This window comes from Anguilla anguilla, chromosome 2, assembly GCF_013347855.1.
Source record: "Anguilla anguilla isolate fAngAng1 chromosome 2, fAngAng1.pri, whole genome shotgun sequence".
Taxonomy (NCBI): domain Eukaryota; kingdom Metazoa; phylum Chordata; class Actinopteri; order Anguilliformes; family Anguillidae; genus Anguilla; species Anguilla anguilla.
The window spans coordinates 20451183-20475710 of NC_049202.1; the positions used below are offsets into that span (position 1 = coordinate 20451183).

The 24528-nt window shown below is 44.6% G+C and overlaps 1 protein-coding gene across 16 annotated transcripts in view; it reads left to right on the plus strand.

The window, feature by feature from the left end:
- The window catches only part of foxn2b (forkhead box N2b), a 29941-nt gene extending 11008 nt beyond the window's left edge, over nt 1-18933 (plus strand). For 7 of the 16 annotated variants that reach the window (XM_035405922.1, XM_035405925.1, XM_035405940.1 and 4 more), the window contains 6 exons: nt 3567-3617; nt 5193-5833; nt 9706-9830; nt 10621-10676; nt 11934-12002; nt 15119-18933. In XM_035405922.1, coding sequence (XP_035261813.1) covers nt 3567-3617; nt 5193-5833; nt 9706-9830; nt 10621-10676; nt 11934-12002; nt 15119-15627 — 1451 coding nt within the window. In that variant the 3' untranslated portion in view covers nt 15628-18933. Of the gene's footprint in view, nt 1-3566; nt 3618-3652; nt 3949-4608; nt 4632-5192; nt 5834-9705; nt 9831-10620; nt 10677-11933; nt 12003-15118 lie in introns of those variants that run through there. The other 9 variants (XM_035405924.1, XM_035405930.1, XM_035405939.1 and 6 more) reach the window with 4 other exon arrangements.
- Nucleotides 18934-24528: the final 5595 nt, after the last annotated feature.

Consider the following 24528-nt stretch of genomic DNA (forward strand, 5'->3'; position numbering starts at 1 on the left):
TTGTTCACTACTCTGCAAAAACAGTTAATTTACTCAGGGGGAGAAAACATAACACATGGATCATTCTAAAAGCCCTATTTAGACAGGGGAGGAAAAAGTTTTTTAGAAATATTTTGTATTTTTTCTGTCCCTAAAAGCCCTCCTAGGGATATGCTCATCTTCATTTTCATGTTCAAAAATTCTGCCGTAATTGTATCTTTAAAAGAATGAAGGAATATGAGCAACTAACTTGAGGGAGCTCCAATGGTTGCTCCAGTTTTTATGTTCAAAATGTCACCTAAGTTTTGACAGTAGCAGAAAACATCTTAAGTTCTTATACTTTCACTAATACAGTGTGACAGAATTTTCATTTGAGGGATTTTCAATCGTGATCCCACCTTTTCTGAGAACTCACCTGTCTGTCAGGTGGGTTGAAGGTGGACAAAGGTGTTGGAATTTATTTTGTGTCTCAGGACCTGGTTTCTGTCTCCCGCGTTCTTTTTTCTCTCTCATTTAATAATTGAGTATCCCTTAAGACTACTGCGACTGTGTGTTAAATGGGTGCTGTTAATATGTTGCTGTGATGCGTGTATTAACAGGTTTTATGTGCCTGTGGGGGGGTGGGCTGGTTTCCTCTGGCTCCCTATTACAGAATCTGTGGTGGTTGTTGCCGACACTTCCTTTTTCACTTGCTGTTTTGCGCTTTCAGTCACTGTCAGCGTGGGGTTCTCGTTGTCACGGCAACTTGCCAGTGGTAGAAAGGATCTATGCATGTTTGTGTGCGTGTGTGTGCGCGCGTGCGTGTGTACGTGTGTGTGTGTGTGTGTATGTGTATGTACATGGAGCACCGCTCTTGCTGTGCTCTTGTCATCCGTCTCTATGACATCATCACCACACACCCCCACAAAGCCTTCGGGATCATGGCGATTTCTGGGCTGTGGGTTGCTTTCTCGTTTTATTTTGGGGTGTTCTTTTCTGTTTTTCCTGCCACTCATCATGGGGCAGATTAATCACGAAACAAACACCCTATGCTTCTGAATTTGCATTCGTACCGCATTCTGCTTAGTTTTTCCCAAATGGCAGGAAAGAAGACGCATTAAGTGAGACTTAGAAAATGACCATGGCCAATAATTTGTATTTACCAAAAACTGTATTTGTATTTATCTGTTAATTTACCTGTTAAATATTTAAAGATAATTTTAATACATGCATCCATCATTCCTGTATGGGTACAGTGCATGTTTTTATCCTCAAAGCTTTAAGCGTGGGGCTTAGCATGGGCTGGAGGTCACAGAAGACTGTGCACTGCTCTGCATGACCGCCACGCCCCCCGGGCCCTTCTGCACACGTGCAGTTCAGAGTCGCGCTTGGAAACGGGAGATTTGGTTAAACCGACTTGTTAGCGAGTTTGCAGTGCCAGGTGTTCCACATTTAATCTGCACGCAAATATCTTTTGGGCGGGGGGGTGGGGGGTAGTTGGTCGGGTCCTTGTGCTTCGGCTGCTCAAGACATTTCAATTGTGCAGGTGTGGTTGTTTAGTATTGGGGATTTATCTTTAGATTTACCACCTCACCCCAAAACCCCCGAGTGAAAAGGAAGAGAATGACCGGGAAGTCTCATTAGAGGCCAGATTCAGAACTGGTTCTAAGTAATGCAGTGTACTATTGGCAAAGTTCTTTGATATATTAATGACCACCTCCTGGATAATGGCAGCAGCTAAATTCTGTCTTATGAGAGCATTTAAGAAGCTTGGGATGTCTAATGTGACCCATGGTGGGGGAAAAAAAAAAAATAGAAAACAACAAAAGTCTTTGTAACTTGGAGTGCAGTTGTGGCACGTGACTTTCACACATTGCCTGCAGTGATACTAAGGATCCTATTCACATTTACAAGCCCCGGTCGGCCCCATTTGTCACTGTCAAAAAGGCTTCTGGAACTTTCCGGCACAGGGAGGCTGCTGTGGGCAATACTGATTGGGGGAAAGTTTTATCATTATTATTATTTTTTTTTTAGAACTGTGTGATTATCATTATTAGTTTTAACATTTTGTTTGCAGTGATGGTAGGTGACCTCCCTGTTGAGTGGTCTCTGCTGATTCCCCCAGCAATCCGTTAAGCGTCGGGGGCCATTAGCCGGTCCGCCAGTCCGTGTGACGCGAGGCGGGAGGCCGCCGAGGGCGCCGGGGAGCTGTCGGTGTTAATTACGGCGGGAGGGACGCGGGTCGACCCGTCGTGCCTCCCGAGCTCGCCCGCCAAAGCCACGCCCGCGGGGTTCGGCGGATGCCGGGGGCGGTCCGCTGCTTAACGATATTAACGCTCCGAGCAGTCGGATGGATTGATCTCATCATCCTTTGGTGCTAAACGAAGCAGCGCTAACTGAGTGGTGAGAGTGGCAGTGTGGTGGACATAGTAAGGCAGTTTGGTGGAGAAAGGGTTAATTTCTCTTTGCATTTTAGCTCCTCCCTCTCGTTCTCTGCCTGCCAGTCACTGTCTCCTTTCCTCTGTCAATGCATAATAAGCATAATTGGTCTTAGAAGCAGTAATATGTTTGACAGAGTTGACAGAAGGAACCTTACATGTCCTGTATCATTCCATGTCATGTCCAGAGTATTGGTTTCCAGTCAGCAGGTCTACAGGTGTCATCTTCCAAGCCACTGCCATCCACAGAGTAGTTTCATTGAGATTTTATAATGAGCGATTTCTCCTTTCTTCATTTGCTTTGACTTCTTTCTCTTTTTGACGTTCAGTTTTATTCCTGGCATTTCTCACTTGTCATATAATCCCAATTGCTATGATTACCTACGAATGAACTGTGATTTATTGTTAGTGTTATAATTTGCTTAAATCGCAAATGATAAAGTTCTCGTCGAGGAAAATGGAGCGCTCCGATGGCTTGCAGTGATGGAGGCTGGTTAAGTACAGTTAAGTACAGGATGGGTGTTATATAATGGGTAACCTGGGTGCTTGAGTGGAACTGAGTGCGGTACTTAAGACTCTCCGCGCTGAGGATATGAGAGGAAATGGGCTCTCTGCCCAGAGCTCATTAGCCTCATGCTGCTAACTGGAGATAATGAGCGCCTCTTCTCTTTTCGGGCCCGCCCACTTTTGAGCCAAAGCAGCGGCACTCGGGTTGAATGGGAGGCAGGGCACTCCGTCCCGTGAAGTGGGTAGTCTGTCCGCGAGGCGGGCGAGGGCTGACGGCATCCTCTGACGTTTTGTTCCCGGGATTTTTACCACTCCCCCCTTTCTCCCCCCCCCCCACGCACACAATTTTTTGCGGCAGATTTCCCTCACAATAGAAAACTCAGCTAGAGAGACAGGGAATCGGAGAGGAGAGCTTTGTGTGCTGACTCCTGGCGACTGCGCGCCGCATAGGCCAATCGCGGCTCTCCCGAACAACGTCAAGGAGCGCGTGCACACACACGCACAGACCCCCTGCCGGCTCTTATTTCCAGTTTAGAATTGCTTTTCAGTACTACGCCGCGTCCAAACTTTCAGCGTTTTCTCTGCGGTTATGGGGTGATTTGACTGCTTGCTTTTGGTAGCCTTCTCGGGTGAAGATGGCTTTAAGAGTGGGTTTCTTTTCAGAATGGAGAGAGAGACAGTGGGAGGGTGACAGAGGCACTGCATATTGCACAGGTTGGTCTCTCTCTCACAAACACACACACACACACACATACAAACACATACACACCTGCACACACACACACTCACAACCGCACACGTACAGCCATTCAGGAGTCCGTCTTTGTGCGGTTTTATGGATGTGCGCAGTGTTAAGGCAGAAGATCCTCACTTTTCCCTTCTGGTTCTTTTGTGTGATTTTTGAGGATGGCTTACCCCTGTCTGCCAGGTCATGCTGTGCTAAAGGTTCAACATTCATTCAGATCTACCTACCTGGCAGTCTCCCCCTTCTTCTCCTTCCTGAAGTGTAGTTTCCCCAGAACTTTCCGAACTTCCATAGGCTTCAGTGAGTTTGTTTTGCAGACATTCATTGCAGGAAGTAAAATCTGCATTCTGCGTTTGAGGGATTGAAAATGTCTGACCCCTCTGCCTCACTGTGTTGTGTAACAGAGCCCATCTGTCCTGGGATGTGACCCCAGTTTGACCCAGATTAATTGCACATGTTGACCTGCATCTGCTGCACCAGCTGCATCCACCGCATCCACTGCATGTACTATGACTACTGCAGTGAATGTGTGCTCTGCACCGAGTGAATCAACTGCACCTACTGCACCAACTTTATCCACTACATCCACTGTACTGAATGCACTGGCTTTATCCATTACATCCACTGTACGGAATGCACTGGCTTTATCCATTATATCCACTGTACTGAATGCACTGGGTTTATCCATTATATCCACTTTACTGAATGCACTGGGTTTATCCATTATATCCACTTTACTGAATGCACTGGCTTTATCCTTTACAACCACTGGAACAAATACACTAGCTTTATCCATTACATCCTCTGAATGCATTGCAATGTGATGCAGTGTCCATTCCATTGGGTGCGACTAAAAAAACGCATCAAACGTGTTTCTTTTTTATTTTGTATTTATCTGCCACAGATTTCTCCTCTCGTCTCCATGTTGTCTAGCTCGCACACTGGATAAACTGGTAAAAGAATATGGCGGTATGACTGCTTCGGTAATTATAGTTGAACTATTTGCATAATTAACATTTAGCATACAATTAAAAAAATGAAGGCTGCAGTCATCTTCACTCTCCATTGTCTCAAATCTGTTGTCCCTGCATGTTTTTTGTTGTGTTGGCCTGCCATGTGAGAATTCCCCATTTCTGAACTCTAGCGGCTATGTGATAATTAGACATCCTCCTTGGAGGTCCTCTTGCCAACCCTTGAGTGTATCTCAGTACAATTGAAAAGCAAATTAATTAATTAATTAATGGGACTGGTGCTCTCCAAGGGAGAATTGATTTTCCACCATTTAAGGACAAGCAGATATGCACACAACCCTTAACTAACACTCGGGGAACCTGCACACACACTCATACTGAAGAGAAGTGAGAAAGCTAGGGAGTGAAGGAGATGGGAAGAGGATATAAACAGAAAGCGGGAGAGAGAGAATGTGATGGAGATATCTAAAAAAAACAGACTGTTATATCCAGTAGTCCAGTGTGGGGGAAATGAAAGATTACTCTGACAAAGATGTTATTATTTGAACTTTTTCTGTTGGTCCTCCCCTGCAGACCCCCCAGGTGCGATGGGTCCTATAATTGGGATGTCTCCAGACAAGAAAGCAGAAACCCCTGGGCCCCGGGCGGAGCGGACGGGGCTGAGGGCCCTGTTGGGGGCGGGGACCCTGCCCGAAGCAGAGAGCGCCGCCAGCCCCAGGGCCACCAGCCTGGACGGGGTGGGCGGGATGGTGGGCGGACCCGAAGGCGGGGCTGAGGATGAGGAGCTCACCAACCTGAACTGGCTCCACGAGAACCTGCTGCAGAACTTCACGCTGGGGGGTCCCGAGGCTCCACCCAGCGGCAGCCCCCTCTTCGACATCGAGGGAGAGGGAGGCTTGCCCCACGCCCTCTGCTCCTCCCTCTCCTCCTCGGACTCCCCCTCCTCCTCATCCCTCTCGTCCGCCTCGCTCCCCCGTGGGCGGAGCCGGGAGAAGGACCCTCTCAAGTCCAAACCGCCCTTCTCCTTCTCCCTGCTTATCTACATGGCCATTGAGCAGTCACCTCGCAAGTCCCTGCCTGTCAAGGACATCTACGGCTGGATCTTGGAGCACTTCCCCTACTTCGCTAGTGCCCCCACTGGCTGGAAGAATTCAGTGCGCCACAACCTGTCCCTCAACAAGTGCTTCCGCAAGGTGGACAAGAGCCTAGGCAAGGTGATGGCCTGTTTGTGGTTGAAGGGGACACACTTGAAATACACACTTGAAAGACACATTACTGAGGCAGGCACGCACAAGAAATACACTGTACATGCCCATCTGACACACACACACACACACACACAAGACTCTGAAGCATACTTCCCTGCAGCCAGGCACTCTCAAACTCATAAACTAAACCTAAACTCACCCTACTCCAAAATTCACCACACCAGAGTTCATGCTAGGATGTTTTTCTGTTTTTTTGCCAGCAGATGTTATTTGGAAGAATTTAAGTTTGTTGGACAAATTATTAAAATTCTAGCCATACCTATTATTAAATTGTGCTCAATGGTTCAACGATACATAGCAACATACATGTATATAATCTTGAATTTTTTAATACATAAAGTATTGTACAGATTACATTTCAGGTATTTATCAGACTTATCCAGAGCGACTTACTCAGGTTAATTTACGTAGCATTTACATTGTATCCATTTATACGGCTGGATATAAACTGAAGCAATGCAGGTTCAGTACCTTGCTGAAGAGTACAACATCCCACCCGGGAATCAAACCACTGCTGCACCAGATAATTACATATGTGTAACTTGCCTAATTCACCACAACAGGGTGAATTAGGTAAAAAAAGAAGAGAAAAATAATTAGTTCATTAGTTGCTCATTGATACATTTTATACTTTGAATAAAAATGAATCATCTTTTCTTGGAAAATAGGCTACAAATTACAATTTCCAGTACATCAAATAAGCCTACATGGACCATTGCCAATGCATAAATTTAACCTGCAGTGCATTGTAATGCTTTTAACAACAAGACAATAAAACAACAGTTTTCTGATCATATCAAGCTTTAGGCCTATTCAAGCGTGTCAAATTTTGACAGTGTAGGAACAGCCCCTTTACGGCATTCAGAAAATAACATTAGGACTGTGATAGCCACGCACCACCTTATCTGACACCTCCCTTTCATTCTCAGTCATACTTCATGACACGGAAGTGGGCTGCTGCTGACTTGAAATTGAATGTTTTGTGAGTTTAGCCGCATTCTTGAGATTCACATTAACTTGAGTAACCCTTTTGTGTAACCACAGCCATTATTTAGGCCCTACACTATATTTATTTGTTTATTTATTTATTTATTTATTCCAACCAGATCGTCGAGATGTGAAAGGATTTAAATTTCATGAACTTAGATCATTTTTACCTGACAGAAGAACCGGCTAAGGCAAACTCATGCACAGCCATACATGTGTGTATGAGTCATGCATACACGTAAGGGTATTCACACGCCGAAGCCTGCTTGCATATGCATCGCGGGTGTCAAGAATATGTGTGTGTGTGTACGCGTGTGTCTTGGCTATGTCTCTCGGGATTGTGTCTCAGGTGTGTGTCATAGATGTGTATGTATATGTCGCTCACTGTGTGTCTTTCGTGTGCATGTGTGTATGCATGTGTGTGTTTGTGTATGTTTGTGCGTGCCTGTGTGTGCGTGTGTGTGTGTGTGTGTGTGTGTGTGCATACGACCATCTTGTGATGAGAGAGGAATTAGTTCAAGGTCACCAAAAGGCATGTATGCATACTCAGGAAGTTGTACTCAGGCAGACACACTGACACTGACACAGACACACACACACAAATGCACTGGGGAAAGTGTCAGTACCATGTGTGACTGTGTGTAGTGTTTGGTTCAGTGTATGTATGGTATAAGAAGACAGAGCTGTGACTTGCTATCACAAGGCAGCTGTAAAGGCAGCATTTGTCCATATTTCCTTTCAATGCAAGTCCCAAATTGGATATCCCAGAAACCATTGAAACAACTTCTAAAATGTTTGTTACTTTTGAAACAATAGCTGTCGATATCACTGGCGGTGTGTCTTAAAATAATTTGTTTTGATTGTGTTTAAGTAATCTGTATTTTGGGGTGCAGGATGCAAGCTGCATTATAAATATGCAAGGCTGGGGTTCATGCTGTGTACAGTAACGTGTAAGGTCCAGTTAAGTTCTGTATTTTAGGGTTTAGGGTGCAGTGTGCATGCTAGGGTGTAGTGTGCGGGGTAAAAGTATAGTTTAGGGAGTAGGGTGTAGGGTAAGTGTAGGGCCCAGCCATTGCTCAGTGAGATTTTCTATCTGCTTTGAGCCCAGCTCTGGTTTCAGAAGGCACAGTCTGGTTTCTGTTTCCATGGTGACGTTTCCTCCTTCCTGTTTGTGAGCTGGCTGGTAATCTGAGTCAAGGTTATATTACCCCCCCTCCCCCCCCCTCTCCTCCCCCCTCCAGGACTGAGCTGGAGACAAAGGGCTGGAAACGGCTCCTCTCACACAGTCAAAACACATCAACATGCATGTGTACATACACACATATGCATGCTCACACGCAGGCACACTCACACACAGGCATGCACGCACATACATGCACATAATATGTGAACAACCACGCACACACTAACACACACACCCACTCACACACACACACGCGCGCGCACACACACACGTATATATGTACACATACACATGCACTTCACACACACATACGCACATACTTATATGCTTACACATCCATGTGCCCATTTGCATCCATGCACGTACACATGCACACACATGGATAACTCACGCAGAGTACCGCATCACCACGCTGCACAGAAAAGAAGCTTTGTGCATACAATACGTAAAACGGAAAGACTTCAGTGAGTTAAGTTTTAGAGAGGGCATAGCATGAAGGCTCATCTGCTGCTGACGTGACGAGTATGGAGGGAGACTGTGTGACGCTACACCTGTCCACAGGTGCCTACCTGGGGACAGGTATAGGAAATTGGCCTCCAGCTACAAACGCATAATGCATCGCATCTGTTCTTTGTTTTTAACATTGTGGCAATTAGTGTTTTGTTAAATTATATAAAGCCACCTGCTTGCCACGTACATTCACTAAACAGTCTGTCCCTCGCCATCTCCTTAAAATTAAGCCAGGTGGTGATTGTTTTATGTCCATTACAATACAATATATTATTGTACAGAAAAGTGTGGCAGAGAAGGCTTTCAGATGATTGAGTGGAAACATGTCATTGGAGTGCAGTCTGTGGATGGAGACACGGGAAGCATCACCAGATTAACACACTTCACAAATTTTGCCATAAAACATACTATACACATCCTCTTCATCACATCCACTGTGCACTATGATATTTCAATGATGACTTTGCATTGGTGCGTCCCATTGTGCTGTGCGTTTGACCGCGTGGACCAACGGTATTGCCAGCAGCCATACCACCATGCACTCTGCTCCTGCCGACTGGCTGAAGCTAAGCAAGTGTGGGCTTTGTTAGTACTTGGATGGGAGACCACCAGGGAATACTGAGTTGCTGCTGGAAGTGGTGTTGGTGGGCCAGCAGGGGGCAATCTTCCCTCTGGTCAAATAAACCCCAATGTCCCAGTGCAGTGACGGGGACACTGTGCTGTAGGAGATGCCGTCTTTCGGATATGACATTAAACCGAGGTCCTGACTCACTGTGTTGGACACTATTCGCAAAGAGTAGCGGGTTCTCCGGTGTCCTGGCTAAAATCCCAGATCTGGCCCTCGCAAAAACTTGCCACCTAATCATCCCCTGATTTAATTGGCTAAAAAATGTTCTCTCCCTCCAGTGGAGCTTCTCAGTGGCCAACAATAGAGGATTGTGGTTGTACCGGACAGCTCCAAGGTGTGAATGTGTATGAGTGTGAAGCAGGGCGTTGCTGCAAAAGAGCATCCGTGCTCAGCGAACCTACCCTGGGTAAATAAAGGTTAAATAAATAAAAAAATATTGAGTGGAAATGGGAACCTGAAGTGACAGCCGTGGTCCCCTCCCCTTTCCTCCTGTCCCCTCCCCTTTCACAGGTGAGTGGCAAGGGCTCTCTCTGGTGCGTGGACCCCAAGTACCGGCCCAACCTGCTGCAGGCCCTGAAGAAGCAGCACCTGCCCACTGGCCAGGCCTTCGGCACGCCCCCTTCCTCCCCGCTCAGGTGAGTGCCTCCTCCCCCCCCCCCCTCACCCCTCCCCCTGTCACTCCAAGGGATGCTGAGGTGCTGGGACACTGCTAAAGGCTGCTGTTTGACTGTCCTACAGCAGTCACTGCTGTGCAAGTCCTGCCTTAACCACTGGAGTGCACTAGGGTACACTTTTACTCTCCCCGCTCACCCATGCTTCACAGAGCTCTCTCGCTCTCTGTCCATTTTACATAACACAGCATAACATAATGACAAGAACAGGCCATTCAGACCAACAATGCTTGCCATTTTCTTACCACTGAAGTGTACCTAGTGCTCAGGTTACGCACAAACTAGATTGTATCTAGCACCATATCAATCCTGCCTGGTCTTGAAATCCCCCAGAGTTTCTGCCTCTACTACATGACCTGGCAAGCTATTCCATGCAGTGACTACTCTGTGTTAAAAAAAATACTTCCTAATGTCTGTGTGGAATTAATCTATTGCTAATTTCCATTCATGATTTGTGTCTCTCTCTCTCTGTTATTTTTCCCTTCCCTCAGTTTTCTCCCTCTTTCCCTGAATCTATCTCTTGCCCTCTCTTCTTTTCTCTCCCTCTTTTTCCTCATTCAAATTCAGAGGCTATATTTGTCATGTTTTTGCATCCTAAAAAAATGTGTTTAATCACATCACCGTCAGACTTGGCGGTGACACAGAATACGAATGGTGAAAAAGTAGAACGTGAAGCCGGTCAACATTTGTGGAAGTTTTAACAGAAAGAATATGTAGTTTACTGACATGCACTTTATGCATCTCTCCCTTGCAGTGCCTCCTCACCTCCGCACCACCTCCTCCTGCGTGACCAGTGCTGCTCTGTGAAAGGTAACCTTTCCTCCGTTCGCCTGCTAAAAGACTCTTGAAATGACTGTAGCTGCCTCCGTGCCATCAGGTCATCCAGCACTGTAGGGTTCCTGTCTTCATTACCGATATAATTTTGTCCTTTTCTCTCGATTAGTAAATCCCAGCCATGTTTGCTTATCTGTTTCATCACTGCAATGTCCTCCCGTCAGTCACCGAGAGAGCACGGACAGGCGCACACTCCCCCCGCTATTTGTTCTCACTGTGTGGTTTGCCGGCTGAGCCGCGCAGTCGCTGCGCCAGACGCGTACCTTCCGCTCGCAGTATAAGGAGACAGACTGCGGTCACCCGGTTGAACCGGGTTCTGTTCTGTCGCGTGAGGCAGGGACAGTCCAACCGAGCGAAACCTTCCTCGCCTGAGGGATGCTACGGCCAGTCACGCGCTGCCCCACGGGGCCGTTGGCCGCGGTCTGCGCCGCCGCAGTCAGGAACCGATTCCAGTCTGCTGGGCCCGGCTAAATGACGAAAACCGCCATTTTAACAGGAGGACACCCACAGCGGCTCCATCTTTTAAACAAGGCCCCCTGCCGTACCTCATTTCCCTAGGCTCGTTTGTGGAAACCCCTGTATGAGGGTCCTTTATTTACGTGATGGTTGAGGGGCGGTGTAGGTGCCCGTGCAGTACCTCTCTGACTCGGCTGTTTCGTTACCTTGGTGACCGAAGCCTGGGTGCTGTGTAGGGGAGTGATGAGTGTTCACTCTTTTCTCCCTCCCTTTTTGCGTTCCTTGCACTTGTACATAATTGAGTTTCACACGTACACAGACCTTAACTAACACATGAGCGTACATTCATGTGCTCACACGTATCCTCACACTTGCTCTTGAACACACACACACACACACACACACACACACACACACACACACACAAAGGTGCCTGCCCAAATTTGCACACATTACATTACATTTACGTACACGCTTTTGTACAATAAGTGCATACCGAAGGTCATTGGAGGTCAAGTTCATACCTAAGGTCAACTACAAAACACAGTTCCGTTAAGGTACAATACTCATTTTGTACAGTTATTCATAGCCATGAACACATTTAAGTCCAGTTATCACAGTAGACATTACTCTGACCTAAACTATGCCAAGTCAGACTAGGAGGCATGACAAGCTACAACATCAAACGCACCTGTTCATGCTCACACACGCACGCACGTACACACACATGCACTGGGTCATACCTCGCTATATGATTCATGTTCTGCCCTCTTTTAGAGTCTGACATCGATGCTGCCACTGCCATGATGCTCTTAAACTCTGCCCCCGAGCACCACCCTGAACCATGTAAGACACGGCATCCACCCTTCTCTCCCTCCTCTCTAGTTCCCTCCCTCTGTGTTCCCTGCTTTCACATCTTTGTCCTTCAGCTGTTCTCTTTTCTTTCTCTTCTCAATCTTTCCTTTTTCCATCCTTTCTTCCTTTGCTGTCTGCTCATGGCCTCCTCCCTTTTTAACTCTCATTCTCAATGTTCATCAAAATTTTGATTTTTGTTTCATTGATAAATCATAACACAGTTTTGATTTCAGTGTGTTTCATTGACATATCATAACACAATTTTGATTTCAGTGTGTTTCATTTACATAACAAGCATGTATTTATATTGCCAATGCATTTGCATAGAATTGAAAATACAATATGATATTGCAGCAGTAGTATGTAAGGAAAACCGTAAGTGTAAAAGATAATATAGGAAAATAAAATAACATTCAAACAAGAAGAATTTAAACTTTCTATTTATTAGTTCTCAAACATAGTTAATTTTTTCTCCCTCACTCAAGTTAAATTGAATTTTGAATTGAATTTTGAAATTTTAAGCATGGATTCCAGCATGTGTGTGTGTTTAGGTGTGTGTGTGTGTGTGTGTGTGTGTGTGTGTGCGTGGAATTGGGTCCCCTTGTTATTCAACTGTCTCCCCTCTGTCTGATCTTTGTCATGTCTTACTATTTGGGCCTGTAACTGCTCACACACATTCACTTCAGTCCTCACTGCGTGGTGGTGTCCTCCTCTGTCTCTCCAAGGCCACTCCTTGCTTGTGATGCTGGTTGTCGCATGTTCAAACATCTCAATGTCGAGGATCTTCAGCTCGCTCAGTATTTTTCCACAACTGCATGTTCTGGAGCCCATGTCCGCACTCCTTATTGGTTCTTTAGGCAAAGCCATCCGATCAGCTGCTCATTCCCACCCCCTATTGGATAACTCTGGGGTTATGTTTCAATAAATCGTTCCATAGCGGTGGAGCGTTGTCCTGCTTTGGCTAGCCAGGCCTTCACTGTCCCACTGCTCGTCTTTCCCAGCTGCCAGCTGTCTCTCCAGCTGTCACCATTCTTTCACAGTTGTCAACCAGTCTGTTCCTGGCTGTCACTGAACATTTAGTTTTAGAATCGTTTAGTGGGCTGCCAATCAGAATCATCCATTTAGTTGCTGCCAATCAGAAGTGAGCTTGACGTAAATGTCCATTATGGAACAGACATGCCATCACACCGCAGTTTGTTCAGAAATGATACTTTACATCAAAAAGTTTTTTGTTATTGCTGTATTTATACTTAAGTGTTCATTGTTTTTATGGATACTTATGTGATACCACAGGGTCTTTCATTCACAGTGCATTCCTATCTGTGAGGCTGTGATTTTTCGTCTGTTTTACGAAACAGTATGAACAGCGTGAAAATATAGTCTAACTACTATTGACTTCCATCTGTTACACTGGTCAAAAGTTTGCTCTCATACTAATAAAGCCATGAAACCTGCCTTTGGCAAAAAAAAAACAAAATATTTCCCTTTGGGACCTTTAGATTCTAGTTTTCATTTGTAATTAAATAATTTTCTTAAGAAAACAAAAATTATATTGTATATCATTGGCCAACAAAGACAATTTGTTCATTATCTGTGCTTGACGAATATACATATTTTCCAGGCTCCTTACCACAGTCTCTGTGAGAGTGTCCCTCTTCACCCGGATATGGGCACACCCAATCCACAGACCATGTGCTGAGGTGATAAAGTGAGCAAAGCTGAACTGGGCTGCAGTGATTTGACAGTGGACCTTAGAGATTTGCTAAAAGGAGAATCGAATGAGGGAGATGGTGTAGTGTTAATGGCACAAGCTTCTCTGGTTAGAATATGTATCCCTCTCTTCAACTCCCCAGGTCACGCACGGTGTGTGAAAGTGTAAGATGGCATACTGCTTAAAATGAGCATCATCATTTCTCTTGTCCGGGAATATTTATGACAAGAACTGAAAAGCCTATGCTCTCCCTCCGAACAGCTTGCTTGAGTCAATGGTCCTTCCAATTATACTAATTACACAGGACACAAATCTCAGCTGTGTCTTAATGCACCTATGCTATTTTGTGATTATTAATCATAACCGTAATAGATCATAATTGTGGTTATTTGCCTGAACAACTGTCCTGACCAGGCCTGGTTTGATTTAATGTTGATATTCTGTGTTCTTGAATTTGCATTGACGACGAGCATATTGCATTCCTAAACTGATCCTTTTTGCTCTTCTTTTCTTCCTCTTTGTTTCTCACCTTCCTCTGAGTCCATGTTCTTCTATTTTTTTCTCATTTTCCACTCTGTCTCTGCTCATCCTCTCTTCCAGTCCTCCTGCCTCTCTCTCAAAGACCGGGGAAACATATTGAAAAATGAAGGAGACTAAGCTACTTTGAGCTCATCAAAAACCATGAAGGAATATATCCCTGTGGTGTGTTTGCCACCAAATTACATAATAATTCAGTTCAAAAACGTTGTCAACAGTGCAATTTTGACTGTACATTTACAATAATATTATTATATACAATACAATAATATTGTAAATGTATATTATTATTTCAGCTTTTCATTTGGCCCAGACGGTTTTTGTATGAGATGGAGAATGCTTACGTATCTTAAATGTTTACTGAAGTTTGTGACAACCTACAGCCATTAGGGTGGCCGAAATAGGGAGAATTATGGGTTTGTGGTTTGAAACGAAAAAGACAGAAACAAACAAAACACTTCATGTAACTCCCAAAATAAAAAAAATGGAACAGCTGAAGACTGAACAAAATGGACTGAATGATTGCACAATGCCACCCTTTGGTCAGTGCATTTAGTGTTCATATGTCACATTGCATGCAGCACTATTACCAATACTGATAAACTAATGTCAGATAATTTGACTGTATGGTACTAAAACTACTTCTAATATAACTTATTTTTGAAAGTGCTGTACGACACAAGCTTCTTTCACTGATGTCATGCTTATTCAACATATCTTACAGTTATCACCCTTTTCTTTTCTCTTATTTGTTCGTTCCTTTGGCAGATGGTTCCATCACAAGTGGGCTACACTATTCTAATTAATGTAAAGTAAATGGCGAGTGGTAATATAAATAGTAATGCTCTCTCTCACTCAGATGGTCGGGATGGCCCTATAGATCTCTCCCAGAGGGACCTGGTGGTGGTAAGCAGGGACCCGAAACAGGACCATAACTACAGCAGCGTACCCCAGCAGCACCGGCCGCCCCGCTCCAGGTCCTCGTCCCTGTCCTCCCTGGACGAGGGCTCGGGACGCGCGCCCCGCAAGACGCACCGCGCCGGCAGCGAGGGTTTCCACAGCAACGAGGACTCCGACCCTAGCCCCGACCTCGGCCCCGGCGCCGGGGGGGAGGCGGCAAAGGCGGGGCCCGGCCAGAGAGGCGCCCGGGGCCGCCCGGGCCGGCGCGCGAAGCCGACGCCCCCCGGTCGCGGCCACGCCCATGCCTCGGTGGAGGTCCCGAGGAAGAGGGCGTGGCTGGAGGCCAAGGCCGAGGTGGACGAGGAACTGAAGGAGGCGGCGGGGTCCCTCCTGCACCTGGCCGGGATCCGCACCTGCCTGGAGGCTTCCAAACGCACAGCCAGAAGCAAAAAACTCTCCAGGAAGTGAAGAGATGACCCTTGACCTCTGATCCCTGCATCTTGGCTTCCTTCTCCTCTGTTTTTGTGACTCATCCCATTTTCCACACATCCTTTTCCCTGCACGTGGGGAAAATCCCCTTCATCCAACAGAAATAGCAATATAATCATTGACAAAGGAGAAATTAAGCCATATTGTGACTTTTTTGACTTATAAAATAAAATGAATTCATACATTTTATAAAACACCCCACAGAAATTAGCTACCAACAACACCCGTTGGATCTACAAATGGGTGCAATTTGTGGGATTGTAGAAAAAAGGGTCACCAAAAAATGTTCACACGAAGACTTGCATGCTTCCAGCTCACAAAAGAGAAGATGAGCATGGACATTTCTGATGAATTCCTGGCTAGCCTGTGCCACAGCGTGGTTTCCTTAAAACTTCAAAAAAAGAAAAGAATGAAGATGCCACTGCTTGTTTTGGATTAAAGACTAAGACTTTGTTTCCCTGAATATGATACAAAGAGAAATGCAATAATTGTTGTTTAAAAACAAACCTGTTATTTTATTTTTGTAATGCTGTTTTCGTATTGTGTCTTTTTGAGGGTTTCTCTGTTGGGCAAGGATGCTTGGATACCAGGGGGTGTGTCTGACCACACCTCTGCACCCCTGATTGGTTCAGACTTCTGTCCGTTCTGTGTCAGTTGCCCTGGAGGTTCCGGAATCCTGCCCTGTGGCAGGAGATCTGTGTGTAGGGCCACAACTGGGCTCGCAGAAAGGCCAAAACACAAGGTCCCGCTGATCTTGGTGCTTGGTCACCGCGATGAAAATCCAGTCAGCACCCCGAGACTTCCCTCTTCCTCCTTATCCTCACGTTCCTCTTCTTGCTATCAATGTTATTGTCATGAAATAATTAGGTTCCTTATAGTATTTTTTCCACTTTCTCCAGGCCATGTGTGATCTTCTGGAAAAAAGAAAAAAAAATTACTGCCCTTGGTTGTTTCCATGTGTTCAAATGGGGGGGGGGGGGGCATGGCATTAAGCAATAGGTGTGAGCATTCCAACATGAACGGGAATGGTGGGGGGTTGCCCAATGAAGCACCAATTTAAACATCACCGTTTCTGCTGTCTTTAACACATGAGCTTAGGCAAGCATTGGTGGGCTATCTTGCTTTTTTTTTGCTCAGAGGTGGCACTTTTGGGGAACGGTTTTGCCGGAAGGGTATAAAACATGGAATCTGGGAATGCTGAGTGTGCATGTATGTGTGTGTGCGCGTGTGTGTTTGTGTATTTCAGGGTGTAGTGGGTTAAAGAGGACTGGTTCCGCAGGAGACTCTGAGAGGAATAGTTTACAAACAACAAAACAACAGTTTACCCTGAACTCCATTAGCTGTAGGGCAGTTATACCTGGAGAGTTTCCTCCGACCTACCTTAGCTGTAGGTCAGTTGTACCTGAAGTGTGTCCACTGACCCACGTTAGCTTCAGGTCAGTTATACCTGAAGAGTTTCTTCTCATTCACTTTTCCACTTGTAAACATACTTTTTTCTTTCCCCTCTGCTGGTCCTCTTTTGACCTTACAGTCCTTTGTGGTTCATTTTAATCTTGTTGGCTGTTTAGGATTTTTTTTTTGTTGTTGAAAAACTCATGTTAACAAAAGTGTTACAGTCCTTGTTATTTCTTTGTATTGGGCATGTCCAGTGAGTGATATGCTTTTCATATGTTCACCTGGTGATGGAGGGTGGAGCTATGGCAGGGGCTTTGAGAGGGGTGGGGGTGGGGATGGGGTTGTTGGGGCCATGGAGACAGTCTCAGACAGTCTCAGACAGTCTCATGATATGCGTTTGCAACTCTAGGAGTCTGCTCACCCACCCTGCATTGTCATCAAACTGAGAATTTCCTGTTTTTGGGAGGAAGTGAGACACAATGAGAAACCCTAAACAAAACTGCAAAAGAAAAAAAGCAGCACTGACAGAGAGCTGGAAAAAAAATGTAATTGGTATTCATTGTGAGTGGGGATCATGTGCCAGAAATACAGGAAGTGACAATGAGCTGGTCAGGGTTCCTATGGCAACTGCCTGAATTTTGTTATTGTGGTTTTAGACCCCAGGGATATTGATGCTGAGGACAGGGAGTACATTTCTGTGTTTTTCTTTGACAGGGTGTTTGCATTGAGACTGAAGTTCACATTTAAGTGAACCAGTCCTGATGGTGTCAGGACAACCTGGACACCCCTCTTCCAGTGCATGATGGTTTGATCCTTCACGCAGGGCCTCTTGTGTCATTGGCTATGGGCAGTAATCTATTCCTGGAAATTGGTCTTGTGAATTAACCCGAATAGAGGTCAACATATTTTATGTGGATTTCATTCACGTTTGTGAGTGTGTAAAACACTGCCATCGCAAAGTGTGTGTGTGTTTGTGCTCACAAAACACTGTTGTCACAAAAACAAGTTTTCTTCATTTGTACGAGCTGAAAAAACGCAAATGAAATAGAAAAGGCAACATTCCCAAATGGGCATCACCATACAGACAGGGAGGTAGAGGGGTGGCTCCATTGAGGATTGTGTGCTGCCAGCACCAGTAAACCCTGTACAGCAGTCTCCTGAGGTGGCATGGTGGTCAGAAGAAATCCACAGGTCCTGTTTCAGCATAAGTAATTTTTTTTTACTTTATCGCAGGAGAGCGAGATCCCAAGCCGGTGTACTGCCATCCCCTTTGTGGGTCTACTCCCAGAGCTATCCCACAGTTCCGTGCAGCAGTTGCTCCCACGGAAACCTGTGATCTAGCATCTATTGAATTAACTCATTACCCTAATTCACAATGTGCATGCACTGTGGTTGGTACCACAGAAAGCTCTGTCTGCTCACAATGGAATGTACCAACTCTGTTCAGGGTGGACAATAGGTTTTGGGAAGCGTGTGGGGGAGGTTCTGAGGACAGTGTGTGAAAGTTATTTCCAGAGCCCCCAAGTGTTTGTCCAATCAGGGCAGTCCAGGAAACCTGGGCCATTGATAATATTGACATACGTGGGCTGCCTGGGTGATATATAGTGAAAGGGTTGGTTTATTATTTCATGCCTGTTACTGAACATCGATGAGAGTTTCAAAACAATATTATTATGACAATTTTTTGTTTGTTTATCTAATGTAAAGCTGCCAATCCAGTGAGTGTTCGCATCAGTTGTCTGCCATGTCTGTTAGACAGACACAACCTTTGGTTTTTGTATGCTAACCTGTGTTAATAAAATGTTTATAAAGTTTATTTTCGCCAAAGATATGCAATTGCATTATATATGGTGTTACTGAATAATAATAAAAAAAATCTTTGTTTTATGATACTTGTGAGGAAATTTTATTTGTTTTTGTAGATGATATTGATGGCCATAGTTTTGTGTGTGATGCAGAGTTTGTGTGTATGTATGAATTTTGCTTGTGCATGTACAAGTTTCTTTGTTAATATGCATGTATGCGTGTGTGTGTGTGTGTGTGTGTGTCTTGCAGGAATTTCATGTCATCTATCTTCTTCTGTGTCTTATACCCTCAATGTGTGATTGTGCTTGCATAAATGTATGTGTACACAGGAGGAGACTGCATCTATCTACTGTAAGTAAATTGTCACATGACTGTGGTCTTTTGAGGTTTCTATACACTCTCCAAAACTGAAATGTCTGTCCACCTGGAGTCGCCCTGAGGCTGTATTGGTGAGAAACAGTGCCATCTTCTGTCTGTCTCAAGACAGTGCATTTCACAGATGGGTGGGAACGCTTGCATTGATGAGAGACCCTGACAGTGGGTGGAACTTTCCTGGGCTTTAAATCACTAACTTGTAGACCCCTTTTATGGAATTACAAAAGGGGTCCCTCAAGGTTCCATTCTGGGTTCAGTATTTAATGGTTGTATCACCAACCATTCTTGAGCCTGAAATAATTCCAGGTGTAATATCCATTGATGTGGATGATGCAAGTCTTTACTTTGCTGAACCCCTAACCCCTGCCCTAGCCTTCCAAGGGCTCCAGTATGTTTTTTTTTAAACTATTCAGCCTGCTCTCCCTGAACTTCATCTAGTCCCCAGTGCAGGCAAAACTAAACTCCTGATGCCTCTCCTATTTCTGATAACTTTGAAGTTAACTAGTTTAGTTCTAACTGCATAGAACGTTTCTTATTAGGGTTTCCTGGGGATCTGGCTGGAGGAAAAGCTTAGTTTTACAATTCATATTGGAAAAACTACAAAAAAGTTGAGAATTAAGCTAAGCCTTTTGTGTTAGAAGAAAAAACAAAAACATTGGCATTCATTTTGAGACCAAGTGAAGACTTGTGGCAACTACATTTTCATCTATTCTGCTATGACACACTTTGCATGCACATGTTCTTCACTGCTTTACACACCCTTGATGGATGCATATTTAAAAAGTGCACTACATTCCATTACATGTACTTTATCATTAAACCACTGTCCTTTAAATGAATGGTCTGGACTAACACACTAAACTGAACTATCTACTGATATACTAAGGCTGTATTTGGACTGGTTATTTTTACTGCAGTTATCTGTTCAATGGGAGTTACTGTAAGTATGACCTTTGCTCCGATTATACGTTTCATAATGCTTTTTAAAGTTCCTCAGCCCATCTTTTGTTTACACAGAGACGTGTGCACACACAAACTCACATGCGCAAACACATTCGTCTGTCAATATGATGGTGATGACAAGACGTTTTCTTTTACGTTTCCTTATTGACATAGTGAAGGTGTGATACGTCTGTAAATGGCTGATGAGGTCAATCAAGGCACACTGGATGGGATGTAGAGGTGGAGGAATCCTCCAGTGGAGGAAATTGGTCCAGCATTATTGCCTTTTCATCATGGCATTCTGGATTCCGTTTGACTATGAGGTGACTGCTCCCTCCTTGTTCAGGTTGTACCAGGGGGTGTGATTCTGTACAAGTCAGTGGTGTATTGGCGCATACACTCACCGGTCACTTAGGGGCGACATAGCTCAGGATGTAAGACCGATTGTCTGGCAGTCGGAGGGTTGCCGGTTCAAACCCCGCCCTGGGCATGTCGAAGTGGGACATGGTCAAGACTATCTGCTGAAGTTCAAACCAAGCATCAGAATGGGGAAGAAAGGTGATTTGAGTGACTTTGAACATGGCATGGTTGTTGGTGCCAGACGGGCTGGTTTGAGTATTTCAGAAACTGCTGATCTACTGGGATTTTCACGCACAACCATGTCTAGGGTTTACAGAGAATGGTTCGGAAAAGAGAAAATATCCAGTGAGCGGCAGTTCTCTGGGCGAAAATGCCTTGTTGATGCCAGAGGTCATTGGAGAATGGCCAGACTGGCTCGAGCTGATAGAAAGGCAACAGTAACTCAAATAACCATTCCTTACAACCGAGGTATGCAGAAGAGCATCTCTGAACGCAAACCACGTCAAACCTTGAAGCAGATGGGCTACAGCAGCAGAAGACCACACCGGGTGCCACGCCTGTCACCTACTGAAGTGGCCGCTGAGTGTATATGCATACATATAGAACATATATGCTTCCTAGAAAATGCCTGAGCAATAAAAAAATGTACCATTAAGAGTTTTGTAACTGTAGTTGCGAATAAGGTTTAGCTATGAACCAATCTGTTGGTACTGAAATTGCTTGAGTGAGCCAATGTTGGAAGTGAGGTGTATGATAACAACCCACCCTGGGTCATGAAGTTTGCCCTAACTGCACAGCTGAGCCTAGGTCAGGCCTGGCTGTGTGTGAACAGTGAGAACTTTTCATTTGCTTCAACATTTATAATGGTTGTGTGTGTGTGCGTGTGTGTTCTGTCTACTCTGTGTGTCCATCTCTATCATTTTTGCTAGGCAACCACAAAAAGCTACACTCTACAAATCAAATATGCCTTACTTGGTGAAATAGGTTTTTATTGATTTTCACATTTTTACACATTGGACAACACCTCTCACCCCTGCCCACCCCAGAGAGAATCTGTTCCCCCACATCAATCCAGTCCACCCCTCATATCTGACAGCAGCTGCAAAACACTCCCCTCTACCCTACCCCAATACAAGTGATTAAAAAACAAGCACACACAAAAAAGAAAGAAAGAAAGAAAGAAGGGGTCACACAGTTCAGTAATGAAAAACATTCAGACAAATTTGTTGCAATATATTTTAAAAAATAATTTAAAAGAACACTTTCTGTCTTTCTATGTCACAGATCCCATTTGTTTCACTGCAGAAAGGCCAGACGAGTTCAAAGAATCATTTATCTGAGTTATTTGTCTATATTATAGCTTCGCCAGCAGGGCGCACTGTTGGACCATTTCAGCAAAAGCTGAAATTTCCCCTGTACAGTCCATTACTCAGTGTGTCAACTGACAACTCAATTAAGGGGTACCACAGTGATTCCAATCTATTTTAACCACAGGAGCTCTAAACACTAACATTTAGAAGCTTCTCTTGGCAACTACTACACACATCACTGTGAAGTACCATGGGTAATATTATTGAGGGCCTCTATGGTAACTCATAATACAGTTTCACCACAGAGATTTTTTGATGAAATAATTACAGAAAGAAGATTTGGACCCATATAAGCTTAGCAATGATCCTTACTTAAGAGAGACAAACACAGAGGGCCAATTGCAGCATGCTTAGCTGGAGATGAAACCTCAGGTTTTAACCCCTAAACCACAGATCTGTGAAATACGGATTAGCTGGTCCAGTTGTAATGCTGTTCTGTGGCCTAGGGGTTACAATGTGCAGTCTAAACTACAGCTAAGCACACTGCAATTGAGCCATGGTGCTTTTTTTTCATCTTTTCATCTTCATCAACAATATTGTTGTGAAATATTGTTCATAAAACCTTTGTAGGAACATTTTTACAATATTATTGTTTTTTATCATCTTCATGCTACAACTTGCCAGCTCCCTACTGTACATTGTAAATACGTTCACTCAACTCACTTTTTTTTCCTGCAGGAAAACATTTTAAAGGTATATATGTGGTCCAAAACAACCAGAACACGGTTTCATAACTTTTCAAAACTTTACATAAGAAATACAGATTACACGCCATATACAAGCTTGAATATAACCTCTTGATATTTCAACCTTCAATTTTTTATAACAACTAAACTTGTGATTGATGCTGCAGTGAATGAGACAGGATTGTGAATGCATTCTGTTTGCTAACCAATGCAGGTGTTTACAGGTGAGCCTTTCCTTCCCAATATAACCAAACAATCAAGGCCCCTTTATCTGGAAGAAATGACAGCAAAATGATTAAGGAGTCAAATCCTTCACATGTCACTGCTACTATTCCCAGTTTACTCCCTTAAAAAATAACAGTAAAAATATGTTTAAATAGTCAGACTTTGTTTCATACCGGCATGGGTAGTTTCTTATCAACAACATCCACACATAAACTTAATGTTCATTTTGTGTCAAATATATAAATAAATAGATAGATGGATAGAGAGCATGGAAATGTCCAGAAACAATTTCGCCATTTTTTCAACATTTTCAACATTTAGAATGACAAATTATGCCCCTTGAATGACCACCTTCATGTCAAAACCCACCCAAGGAGAACAGCTGCTGAAGCACTGAATACTCTTCCAAATGCGGTTTGCCATCAGTGCGAGTGACGGCTTTATAGCCCACAGTTCACAAGGTACTACAGCAGCGAATGAGTGCTGATTGGTGGAGACATGTATCTGTTAACCTGTGGACACCTGATTACTGAGGTTTTTTCCACAGTAACTTGAGGAATACTATACTGGAATTCTTAATACCTACCTCACCTCGATTGTGTGATGGTTGCTGGCCACTGTTGACCAATGACATAGCTGAGGTTATTGGGCCTATTCTGTCCCTGTGGCATGCTCCTTCACCGAATGAGCCTCAGGGGAGGCCAGCCATCTTGAATGTCCATCTGTGCTCTGCTATGTGAATGGGCAAGAGGTTACAGCAGTGATGAAAGGGTGGTGGCCTTGCCTTATGAGATAAATGATGAGAACAATGATGCAGAATAAGGGCTGGAGGATGTTTCCTCTATCACACTCTGGCATGCCAACCCCGCCCCCCCAACCCCCAACCCCCAACCTTTAATGCAATGTGACGTGGCCTCGAACCCCCGGCCTCGATGTGGGGGAGCTTATCTCCGTCTCCAAACTGGTGGAGCCCACCGGTGTCCATATCCGCCGTGGCCTGCTAGGCCTGCTGGGGCTGTGGGCTGAGCCAGGCCAGCTGTTTACTCTTATCACCCTCACCTCCATCCCTCTCTTTCTTAGTCCTCTCTCCCTCGCATCACACAGGGCAGTCCTTTTCAGCACCCGCACTCATATCATGCACACCACAGCAGCACAGACGTGTGGGCGTTGCAGGTGGATGTTTTTTTCTGGTCTAAACCACATGTTGTTCTCTGGGGACTTTATGAAATTGGGTCTATACAGCCTGCCTGCCGCTACATTGTTTTCAGGGTGGGCTGAGCATAGCACCATATTCAGGGTCAATTTCAGCATGCTATCTGAGCTGTGAGCTCACTGAAGCAGAACGTGTTCAGGTTTAGTTCCTCTCAATCGTTTAGTGACAGCACCTCCTCCTGGGAACAAAGCTCTCCATCCATAGCAGCACAATACCACCTTCAGAATGGAGTATACTGTACTATCGCGCACACACACCTACACCCACAGGCACTCATACACATACAACAACAACAATAATAATAATAATCATAATCATAATAATATTAATCATTGTTCTTGTCATTAGTATACCATGACATAAACAATGCAGTTAGAAAGTATTTTTGCATTTTTTCTCTCCTATACACAAATAATGAACTTCTGTACAGAAAATGAACTAAAAGATTACACACAAGATATAAAAAGATTGTATTAAAACCATGCAAAAAACTGAATTAGATTAGCAA